Raw genomic sequence first — 12,978 nt, forward strand, 5'->3', positions numbered from 1 at the left:
CAATAAGCACCTCACCACCCAGATCTTGGTTTCTAAATATCATTCTGAGAGTTCTCTGGAGAAATGATTGGTTCTAGGTCATGGGCAGGAAAAATACAATATAAGTCAAAAGCATCTTCTAAGACCAGAAAATAAGGAAATAATCAAAAGAAAGAGATGAAAGTATCACAAAAGGACACAAGAGACAAACTAAAAGTGCTTCCAACTGCTAAAGTAGGGACAATTTGAGCACAAAAGAAATAATGCATTAGAGGATTATGACTAGAATTCCCAGACAAAATATAGGATGCTCAGTTAAATTTTCAGGTATACAGTAAATATTTTTTTAGCAGAAGAATGTATCATTGTAATACCTGGAATGATAATTTTTAATATATCATTTATAGGTTGATATATATTATAATACTAAGATAACTTACATAGTAAAATGCATAATTCTCTTTGCATACATGGAATTGATTGTTCTCAACAACTCCTTTCATTTCTCCTACATAATTCTGAATCTAAAAATTCTCCCAGGAGTTAGTGGCATATCTTTGATACAGGTATGTACACAGGTAAAGATTATGGAGGAAATGTCTGGGAAAAAAATTAGATAATCAATTCTCACAAATTTTACTTTAATAATATTTATTCCAGCCTTATTAATATAAAATGAACCATAAGATAGCACAAAGTCATACAGTTTAATTTAACTGAAGTGTCAATATTCAACAGTTGACATTTCAAGTTCAGATTTTGTCATCATAAAATTTACAACTTAAAATTTGAAATGGCAGGTGTTTCTTAACAAGATAGCAATTAAAATTATCCAAGCATTCTTCTCTTACCTTCTAAACTCTAAGAGCATCTAAGTCAAAGATTAAGTGTGAATTAAATATGAAAATTACTTAATTTCAAATGATAGTAGGATTTTTTTTGTATAATGTTAAATGCAGGTCAGTCTTTAAAATATGCGATCCAGGAAAATTGTTATAGGTAAAGAGCAGGAATAACCTTGGAATTTTATCTTTTCTATAGACTGAATGTTCCTGTCTCTCCAAAATTCATGCTGAAAATTTTCAATCTGCAATGCAATAGTATCAGGAGATCGGGCCTTTGGGAGACAACTGGATCATAAAGTTGGAGCCCTCTGACCAGAATTTGTGCCCTTACAATAAGATAATGAGAGACTGAGGGAGAGGACCGATCTCCACCATAACCTGTGAGGATACAGGGAGAAAATGGCCATTTGTAAAAACCAGGCAGAATGTCCTCTCTAGACACCAAATTTGCTAGAAACCTGATCTTGGAGTTTGTAGCTCTAGAACTGTAAGAAATTTCTTTTGTTTCAGTCACTCAGTCTAAGGATATTCCTTTATAGCAACCCAAACCAAAGAAGACTTCTTAGGTCAAAAGGAAAGAATTGCCTTTAGCATTTGGTAAATTTCATTATCATGAAGAGTATTTCTCTTTGAAGACCAATTTTAATGTCTCACTCTTAGGTTTGAAAACATTTCTATTGAAAACAAACTGTAGTATCACAAGTGAACAACTTTTGACATTTATTCTAAAATGAAATTCTTTGTGAATTTGGTAATATCAAAACTATTCTTATTGCCACAAACACAATAAAATTCAAGAACCTCTCCAAGAGTTTGAAACACAAAATATTTTTAATCAGAATTCCTCTATCTAAAAACAACTTTTAAAAAAGGGAAGATTTTTCCAAAAATAAATTGAGTCATTTCATTCATTTGCTTGCTGGGTACTTATGATTAAAGAGTCTGCATAGAGTTTTCTTCCCCTCTCTCTCTCTTCCAAAACATTAAACCACCCTGGGAGAAAATGCATAAAAACTCACGGATAAAACCACCTGCTGTCTTGCAGCACAGCGTGCTACTATTACAAGAGAGATAGTCCTCCTGTTTACCCTGTGATAAATGAGGAGACTGCACTTACCGAGCTGGGGCTGGAGTGCCGCCTAACTTTAGGTGATTCTTTGCCAGCAGAGGAGGTCTTAAAGTTAATGCAGGCATTGTTCTCAGAATGCACCCTCTTTACTTGATTAGTCGGTTTCTCAAATGGGTCAAAAGTGCTCTGTGTCCTCTGAACTCTGACTTTTTTATCCTCAGGAATTGTGTCCAGGTGTTTGATCACTGAGTCCATTCCCTGACAGTTCCGTGTAGACATCTTTGTGACACATATCTGGAAAATAAAAGAAATTAGATGCAGAACTCTCCACTGAAACCTTAATATCACTAAACATGCTGCTTTCTTATTCTAGAAAGTGTGCCAATTTCTACTCCAAGAAATATCCAAAAAGTCCAAATTGTAAAAGCTATAGTAGCTTTCATCACAATACAAAATATTTCTCACAATCATTCTTTTTATACTTACTTAGAGCTTTCATTTTTAAAAAAGTATCTCTAAAACAAGAAGCTTGTGTTGTAGACCACTAGTACCCTAAGTGGTCCTTGAACCTCTTGTCATATGTTTATCCAAGTGGATGTTTCAGAATCATTAAGAGGGTGGTAACTTGACTTAATTAAAAATTAATCAGAGGGGTACTTTAACCAACTGACCATCATACATAGGCTTAGAGGAGAAAAAGGCACTATATTGCTTTTAAATATTATGTTTGAATATATATGCATATATACAATCTCTCCCCATCTTAATTTTGGTTTCAAACTAGATTAGAGCTAAAGAATTGAGAATCATGGTGAGTTTTTCTTTCTAATTCCAGAGCTAACAGATATATAGGAATAATAGTATCAATGAAAAACACTGAACACCACTCATTTCAAAAGTTCGTTTTCATTATTCCACTAGACCTCTACTTCCCTCCCAATATTTTCATCCTCTTTCTACTCAGACTACTTCACTCTTCTTTTAGTCTAACTAACTTTTGTTTCTGTTTATCACTTTGTTCTAACCCTTTCATTCTCCCTAAACTCTGGAGATTCTGCTGTCTTTATGAAAGAAATGTACAGCCTCTAGCTTGTCTGTACACCTAGGAGTCACACTTTAGATCTTAAACGTCCCCCAAAGGCTCAAGTGTTTGGTCCCCAGGCCAGGGCACTGTTAGGAGGTAGTGGAAGCTTTAGGAGGTGGCGCCTAGTAGAAGGAGGTCAGGTAAGTGGGGGCATGCCCTTGAAGGAGATATTGGGACCTCAGTCCTTCCTCCACCAGCTCCCTGCTTTCCAATCACCATGAGGTGAGTAGTTCTGCTCTTTCATACACTCCCCAAAATGACCTTCTGTTCCATCACAGGAACAAAATGACAAGACCAAATGACCATGTGCTGAAGCTCTGTGACCATGAGCCAAAAGTAAACATTTCCTGCTTTTAAGTTGTTTATCTTAGGTACTGTCACAGTAAACAGAAAGTTAACATACTATGAAACTTTATTATTCTCTCCAAAGAAAAGATTACACTAAATGAATTTGCTCTTAGAATCTTTTTCTTAATGTGAAAAGTTTTCACATCTTTATATGCTATCAAGTGAAGAACGACAAAACACAAATGTAAGAAAATCCCCACATCATTTATGTAAAAATTTACAAATTTCTCAAAATAAACTGTATTGGTTGATTTCATATGGGGAATAAATTTATCTGTGTACACAGATGTATACAGATACAGAGACACATACCGACACAGATAGAGACATTAGTATTGGTGTGTGTATCAGCATAGTATAAGTATAGAAAGAAACACAATAAGCTTAACTGCATATACCTCCAGACATGTGGATCTGCTTGATAAAGGATAATATTAGTACTTTTCATACACTCCTATATTGTTAGAATTATATAATAAATGTACCAATTTATGATATCTTTTAAAACTAGTAAGGTGTATATATAATCAAAGTAACTTATTTCAAGTTTTGAAATATTAAAAATTTTTAATTAAATATTAATTAAATATTAATTAAATTTTAATTAAATATTAAGCATCAACCCTATACCAGGATTGTGTCTCTACTAGTAAACACAGGTTGAATTATAATTAAGTCAAATGAGAACAATAATATACATTTCAACATATCACAAAACTGCTAAAGATGTTTTTGAAAGACTGAAGGTAGAAGATCCTGCTCATGATCAAAGCCTAGCAATTTATCACAAGTATGTTAAAAGCACTCAATATCTTTAATGACTTGTATTCTTTTTAAGTTAGTAAAGATATAAGAGTGCCACATCGTGAGGCAACTCAATTACGCAAGGGTCCAAAAGATCCAAAGTCAATAAAACTTAAGCAAAAGAAATACAAAGAAAAATATGTAAAGGCACATCAAAATCAAATTTGTAGTAATAATGAATATAGAAAAGAAGGAAGTTCTCAAAGCAATCTTGACTTCTGCCTTAAGATACTTGGGAAAGAAGAGCAAATAAAATCTAAAATAAGCAAAGACTAAAACAAGTAAATAAACCTTAGAATGAAAATAAATGAAATAGAAAACAATATTACCAAAAGCTAATGATAAAAAATTGATAAACCTCTAGCCATACCGATAAGACAAAAAAGTAGAAAATATACATTGCCAATATTGGAAATGGGAGAGATGGCAACACCAAAAATTCTACAGATACTATGAACAATGTTATACCAATAAATTCAACAACAGACAAAATAAATAAATGTCCTGAAAGATGAAAGCTACCAATATTCATTCAACAAGAAATAAATTGAATAGGCCCACATCTATTAAAGAAATTATATTTGGGGCCAAAACCTTACCACAAACAATATCCAAGACTAAATGGCACCACTGATAAAGTAAAACAAACATTTAATTAAAAAAAAAAAAAAAAAACTAATTCTTCCAAAATTTCTCCAAAATTTGAAGAGGAGGGAATGTTTCCCAATTTATTATATGAGGTCAGCTTCATATCAACACCAAAAGCAGACAAAAAAACATTTTAAAGAAACTACAGGATCAATCTCTTTAATGAACATAGACACAAAATTTTATTGGTCCATTTTTAACAAAGTGAATCCAATAATGTATTTAAAAGATAATAAATCATGACAATCTAGTATAATTCCAGGGATGCAATATTGACTTAAGATTAAAAAATGCATATTGTTCCATCTTAGTATACACAAAAGTAGGCAGTCTCTAAAATGATTCTCAATGGCACTAGGTATTCACACTCTTATTTAATTCTCAGGTCTTAAATGTAGGTTGCATTTATTGACTTGTCCTAATAGACTATGACAGAAATCATGGGATACTACTTCTGAGAAAATATTATATAAAAGACAATGAATTCTGCATTGTTTTTCTCCTTCCCTCTTCCTCCTAATTTCCTCTCTCTCAGATCACTGTTCCTGGGGGAAAATCAACAGCCTTATCATGAAGCAGCCCTGTGGAGAGGTAGATACAAAAGGACTAAGGCCTGAAAACAATCAAATATGAAGAGCCTTCAAATGCAACTGTAATTTCAGTTTTTGTTTAACTGGAACCTCACTGATAACATACCCTGAGACAAAGGCACCCAGATAAGGAATACCTGGATTCAAGACCCACAAAAATGTGAAATAGAAAAATTGTTGGTTGCTTTAAATTTTTAAATTATGGGATAATTTCTTATGTAGCAAAGATAACTAATACACAGAATTTTTTTAAAATCATATGATCATCTCAATATACTCTGAGAAAGCATTTGACAAATTCAACACCCATTCATAACACTCTCAATGAACTAAGGATGAATGAGACTTCCTCAACCTGATAAAAGGCATCTAAAAAAATTCTAACACTATACATAATGATGGGAGACCGACCACTTTTCACCCCAAAACAGAAGCAACTCAAATAGGTCCAATCACAGCACTTTCATTCAACATTGCATTATAAGTTCAAGATGATGTGATAAGGCAAGAAAAATAAACAAAAGCTATTCACACTGGAAAGAAGGAAATAAAACAGTTTAAAGAACACATGCATGCAGAAAATCCAGTGAAATCTATAAATGAAAAAGTTACTTAAGAAAAGCAGTGATTTTTATTATGGGTGAAAATGACAAAATCAATATACAAAAATCACTCATATTTCTAGATGGTAGGAAAAATCAGAATTTAAATCTTTGAAAACACCAGTTACAACAGCATCAAACACTACAAAATAAACCATACCACCACCCCCCCCCCCCAAAAAAAAGGCCCTGTACAAACCTGTAACAGAAACTATAAAATATGGTAGAGGAAAGTAAAAGCTAAGGTGGGGGTAAAGGAGAGTCAGGGAGGTAGGACACAAATGGCAGGAACTAATCCAGGGTCTGGAAATTTAGTGTGACAAAAGGAATCTAATCTTTGTGCTTCAACCATAAAATATTAGTACTTATTACTTTTATTTATTACCTAAAAATATTAGTAGCTTGTTATATGTATGTATATATGTATATAAATGATAATATAAAAAAGATAAAAGTGGGATTTGAAGTGATACTTGGATAACATGGAAAAAGTGACATATCTGGACTTCATTACTATCCCTAAAACTTAGCACCAGGAAACATAAATGCCACAGAAACATCTCTTAGTTCTGCCAAAGAGAATATGAAGCCAATTCTAACCTTATATGCCATTTTTTTATTCAAGGTCTTTAAACCACATTAGTAAATCAGACTTTTTTGATAAAAACTGTTTTTTTCCTCACTTAAAATACACAGGTAAAATTTAAAAGGAAGTATAACTTTGTAGCATATGTACACTAATGCAGTAACAGAACAAAAAGATCAGCACAGGAGAAATGACAAATGTCACTTCCACTGAACAGCAGAGGAAGGGAGAGCAGTCAGGGCCCCTTGAAGCTAAAACAATAAACTTAATTCTTAACCAGTTCATGAAATCATATAAACTCATATAAACCTTTCATTTGATGCCCTTCATGCTAACAACTCTAGCAAAAACTAAGACTCCCAAGATCATTTGCTGTCTTTGGAAATTCTAGAGTCTATACAATTTAAGTGAGAGAAAGTGCTACAGAATCCTCTAGAAGTAAATCCTTATCTCCATCTATTCACATGTTCTGAGACAGGTAGCCTTACTTAAAGGATCTGAGTATGGTATACTAGATAAATGTAAAGATCAGAGAAAACTATGCACCTGTGAAAAACCAGCATCCCAAAGTATTCTACTACTAGAACAGAAGAATAGCAGCTTTTTTCCTAATGTTTAAGGGGGAAAAGATATTTGAATGTCTAAACCTAAATCTTTCCCAGGAATTTTTTTATTTAATTAATTTTTATTTGTTCTAATTTGTTGTACATGACAGTAGAATGCATGTATACATTTTGATAGATCATACAGAAATGGAGTGTAATCTCTCATTTTTCTAAGAGCACGTTGGTCATGCAGTCATATATGTATATGAGGTTGGTCATGCAGTCATATATGTATATGAGGTTATAATATCTGTTTCATTCTACTATCATTCCTACCCCCAGAGCCCTTACCCTCCCTTTACTCCCTACTACCTAATAAAAAGTAACTCTATTCTTTCCTATCCCTACCCCTTATTGTGAATTAGTATCCACATATCAGAGAAAACATTTGGCCTTTGGATTTTTTGGGTTTGGCTTATTTCAGTTAGCATGATATTCTCTAACTCCATCCATTTACCAACAAATGATATAATTTCATTCTTTAAAGTTGAGTAATATTCCATCATGCGTGTATGTGTTGAAGGGCATCTAGGTTGGTTCCATATTTTAGCTATGGTGAATTGAGCTGCTATAAACTGATGTGTCTGTGTCACAGTATATGTTGATTTTAAGTCCTTTGGGTATAAACTGAGGAGTGGGATAACTGGGTCCAATGGTGGTTCCATTCCAAGTTTTCTAAGGAATCTCCATACTGCTTTCCATAATGGTTGCACCATTTTGCATTTCCCAGGAACGTTTTTAAATCATTCCACATTTACTATATTTACCAATTAGTAGCAAATGATAAAATAAATATAGAAAACAATCAACATAAATTTCTTGGAAACTATAATTTTATAGATACATGCCTATGGTGGTGATTTCACTTACTACATTGACAAACATTTCTTATTAATTAGTTCGTAGATCATATGTTAATTTTAAACTATCTCAGTATCCTGCAGTAGTTTTCAGAGTACCGTATTATTCAGATACTTCACCAGAACACATGCGAGGCTCACCTTCTTACATATAGTGTACATTTGTTCACCAACACAAGCAAGGATGCTGCCCATTTTCCTACAGCTCCTTGCTCAGTGCCTGGCCCATGGTAAAGCTCGATTAAACAGTTTAATACATTAATAAATCAGATTCAAGAAGATTCATTCAAATAAGTAATCTTCACACTTTCTTGCTAAAAGAGCTGAAGCTGATACATTTATTATCAAAAGCCATTATCAAAACAGTGCTATCTTGACAAATTAAACATATATATATATTCATAAAATGCTATCAGCAGAATATTCTTCAACTGCAAACTCATTGTGATAGGCAGAGTTCTAAAATGACACCCAATAGCCCTTGCTTTGAATAACTGCCCTTCTTTTGAATGTGATTATGAGATAGCCCATGATCATATTTTGTTACATGGCAAATGGGAAATTAAGTGGATGGGCCTGACATAACCAGTTGAGTCCTTCAAAATCAGACCATTTTCTCCATTTAATGGCAGAAGAGAAAGTGAGAGAGACGTGATCTGGCTAGCCTGAAGAAAAACAAAAGTTCATGCTATAAACCAAACTGCCTGCAGGGACCACATGGCAATCTGGTGTCTGCCTGAGACCTAGAAGGAAAATGGGGACCACCATCTTGAATGCACAAGAAAATTAACTCTTCTAACAACTAGTGATCTTATAAAAGGATCCTGAGCCCGAGATGAGAACCACCACCCCAATTTAAGCCCAAGATCATGGGACAAGAAACCAGCCACAGCATGTCCAGACTTTTGAGCTAGGGAAGCTGTGAGATAATAAACCAGTGTAGCGTGGTACTTCATTACACAGCAATAGAAAACTAATAGGCTCATTTGGCGGAAATGGCTTGAAGCACATTGACATTTGAATAATGTTGTAAAGGAACACAACTGCAGATACCACTTTCCAAATTCGTATACGACATCAGATGCAGGAGAAAATAAGCAAGATTCACACGACTACTGTCACTATATGACCATATACTGAGAGTCTACGGCATCGTATAACTCCATCAGTACTATAAAGCTCACGAACAAATTTACCACGTAATTAAGTTTATATACAATTTATGCTGGTCCACACTTCAGTTGAGTTTATGTGAAAAACACTAGTATCAGCACCTGTTTTGTTCATGCATCTTCATCCAGGAAAGTAATCTATACTTGAATTTTCCACATTAGGGCAAAGTAACTTCTGGAAAAGTTTCAAGTTTCCAATAATTGGAATGAACTACTTAAATGTGATCTAGCCCTCTCTGTTAACTGCAAACACAACAGGCCCTTCTTAAAGTTCTGGGGAGTCCGTCTTGTTGACCTCCAAGCTTGTTGGGCAATTCACCCTGTAAACCCTAGGTAGAGGAAGGAGAGGTTTGACTTAGAGAAGAACCCAGGTGAGGTAAAGTAAGAACAGTGCTCATTCCTTCCCAAAAGTTGCGATTTCTGGCAACTCTTAGATTAAAACTACTGGAAGTACATGAAGAGAAGGGTGAGCAGCCTGGATCCAGCATGAAAGAGGACCCTGGGGGACAGATTACACACTGGTGCTACTCCTCAGTGCCCTTGGCTTCATGTGAATACTTCTATGAACCTGTCAGCAACTTAAATAAATTCTTCCCCTCCAGAAACAAAATTTCCTTCCACAACAAAATGTTTATAGTCAGTGTACAAGAAAGTCTTGGTTAAAGATAAAACATCCTATATTATGAAAATTCAAGAAGAGAAGCACATATGTCAAATTGGAAAAACATCAGAGGGTACCCCTAGGCCTTAAAAAGGCAGATTTTTTTCAGCTGACAAATACTAACCCTCTTATTCATTACTAAATTTCATGCCCAACCCAGATTTGGGCCTGTGTTCCAATTTTCCACTAAGGAAAAGAAGGGATCCTTCCAAGATAATGGCTTCCAGTTCACAGGACAGGGGGCAAATGCAGCTGGGAAGCATCCAGCTGTTATCAGAAAACCAGAATCTTTTCAGAAATGTCAGGGATTCCGGAATGCTAGCAGGACAGAGGAGTATGTCTGAAGGGGCACCCACTGACCAAAGTGTAACAGTTTATTTAAGGATCAAAAAAAAAAAAAAAAAAAGGCTCAATGGAATAAGTTACTCTAAGACCATGAGTTCATTGTGATTTCAAAAGAGAAAAGTTACTACAAAGAGCAAATGGCAGTTATAATATGAAAAAAAAAGGTGAACATAACAGGATATGGTCGGCTTTACCTCAGAGAATGGTGTATAAGTTAAGTAGTGCTAGACAAAGTAGGAACTATATCAAGAATAGGAATTGGCATGTGGGCAAGGGCTGAACAGAAGGGGTGCAGAAAGAACAAGCCCATATGCTCCAGTGATAAAGACTGGTCAACCAACAGAACTACATACTAAAGGGTAGGAAATGTTCCCTCAGCAACATTTTTAAAAAGTATACATCTGGTGGAGATTGCAAAGAAAACTTATAGGATACCAATGCAGGAGCCACTTTTTAAAAAATACATTAACTTTTAATAATATATGTGAAATTTAACCCTGAAAAAGGAAACTAAGCTGGAATGCCAACTCAAATCTGAATCACTAATTTGGAAAAAGCAACCAAAATCCCAATGGTCCACAACTCAGATCCTATAAGCTGGGCTGTTCTGAGAAGGCGCTGTTTTTACCTGTGACTCAAAATCCCAAGAATTTTTTTTTTTTTTTTTTAAAGTATTACTGAACTCTGGAAGGAATCTAAATGAGTCGATCTAAAATCCCAGGAAGGTACAAAAGGAATACAGAAATAATGAAATCAATTCAACCCACAGTATTGGTGCTTTAAAATAGGGGAAGTGTTAAATGTAGTGATATAATTTGCAGTAATCACAATTGTTCATGTTTTTTTAAAGTATCTGAAATATATTCAAATAATCAGTAACACTAAATTAGTATGTGAAATTAACGGGATTTACTTAAGTCTATAACCAGTGCTTAAATACAGAGACAGAAACTGGTGATCAAAATTACTTTTATTAGCTACATATATTTTTAAGGCAATGGGTACTTGGCCAAGAACAAGACCTCAAGTGATAGCCAGCAAGACACAAGAGACCCTGGATGTTCCATATACACTCACTGTCCTTTACACATGCCTTGTCAGTGGACTCAGCCTGAAAAGCCTTCCACCCACACACACCAAGCCACAAATTGTCTCAAAAATGACTTTACCCAGGAGCCCTTGCTGATTTCATCCTACCTACTCAAACCAAGGCTTCGTTCTACTCGGTGACTATATGCATTTAGTCTGCTCCAATATTTTGCATACCTTAAATTGTAATTATTCCCTTTAACAATAATCTCAACAACCTGATTTTCTCTTCCACAGGGAATGACTGGGTCTTATATTCAATTTATAGCTCCCAAGAGCACCATTTCTTCAAATCTTTTTCAAAAGTCTGGTAAAGGTTTGCTGACTAATTCATGGAAAAGGAGTGGCTTCTGTAAGTTAAAAGTTGTTCTCTCAAACTATAGGGTCCAAAGAAAACACCTTTGGTACCTTTTCTGCCCAAAGCCCATCAAAGTAAAGGGCTGTCGTCAGCCCCATGTGAAAACAAGACATTCCAATATTAATGGGAATTAAGAATATGTTTTCTATGACTGCATTCTTTCACACTTATTCCATTTAGAAACTTAGATGACAAGAATCACATAAGCAGGGATGTCTCATGGTTCTTGAAAACACATTAAAGAAGAAAGAAATCATCACGGATGCCAAAATAAACGTTATTTTTTCCAGTAAACTCGATACAACTTAAAATTCCAATCCAGGTGAGCGATGCAACCACACATGTGGACATTCATCTCAATCAATTCATTTGGTCCACTCACTGTTAACAGAAGTTTGTTCATTTGCTGGCGGACTCTAAACTCAGGGAAAACAGAAATTCAAAAAGCACTAAAAGCTCCCAAAGTCACAGTTTGACCTAAAATTTTAGCTTAGAGCCATGTAAAACCCAGACAACTGTCTACTGAAAGCACAGCAGTGGATGTGAAAGAGCACAACTTAATTCGGTTAAGGTTAGCATTCATTTCAGAAAGTGAATTCATTCGGGCTGAAAATTGTCCTCTTGAATCAACCATTTTCTGGTGACTGGCATTTTTTTAAGATCAGAGTGTGAGCTCTACTTCTTCACTCCACACTCTTAGTTGAAGGTAGGCACTGGAAAAGAACTGGTTTAAAAGACTCTAAGTTGACTAACAGCAAATATGCACCATACATCAGGCAGTAGCTCCATCATGATCTTCTGACATCGGTGAAAAGAATATATATCACAGGTCCAACTGTGATATATATTCAGTTCAAACTGAAGTATGCAAAATCTTGACAACCCCTTAGGTTTGTTTTCTCCCCTTGGTCACTTCCCCATGAGGGAGTGAGTGCTTTCTCCTACTCAATAATGCCTCTCAAAATCTGCTCCCAAGGAAAAGAATACCATCATTCATTTACAAGTTAAGTACTTCAATCAGAGTCTTGCCTCTCCCCAAGTTTTTTGAACTTAAATGTTATGGAAGAAAAGCTTCCCAACTTGTAAAAGTGATTTCAGCTTCCATCCATCATCAGGAGAGGTAGAAAGGTTCAGGGAGAACTCCTAATACCACTGGAATCACCTATGACAGCTGTCTTCAACTACAACTAGCCTATAGGATCTAAAAGCATGCTGTCCTCTAATTGTGGGGTGTGGTCTTCTGTTTCCCCCTCAATAGTGTGGGGGAGAGGAGCAGGTAGAGACCAAAGTATGAACACAGAGCAAAGACACCCAGTAGGACATGTTATTTATA

General features: G+C 35.1%; 1 protein-coding gene across 7 annotated transcripts in view; it reads right to left on the minus strand.

Annotated features, from left to right (window-relative positions):
• CDK14 (cyclin dependent kinase 14) overlaps positions 1-12,978 on the minus strand; it is a 603,169-nt gene that overhangs the window by 428,485 nt on the left and 161,706 nt on the right. For 6 of the 7 annotated variants that reach the window (XM_079152094.1, XM_079152096.1, XM_079152095.1 and 3 more), the window contains one exon: positions 1,942-2,187. In XM_079152094.1, coding sequence (XP_079008220.1) covers positions 1,942-2,187 — 246 coding nt within the window. Of the gene's footprint in view, positions 1-1,941; positions 2,224-12,978 lie in introns of all 7 variants that reach the window. The other variant, XM_079152093.1, reaches the window with a different exon arrangement.

Source organism: Sciurus vulgaris (genome assembly GCF_902686455.1).
Source record: "Sciurus vulgaris genome assembly, chromosome: 8".
Taxonomy (NCBI): domain Eukaryota; kingdom Metazoa; phylum Chordata; class Mammalia; order Rodentia; family Sciuridae; genus Sciurus; species Sciurus vulgaris.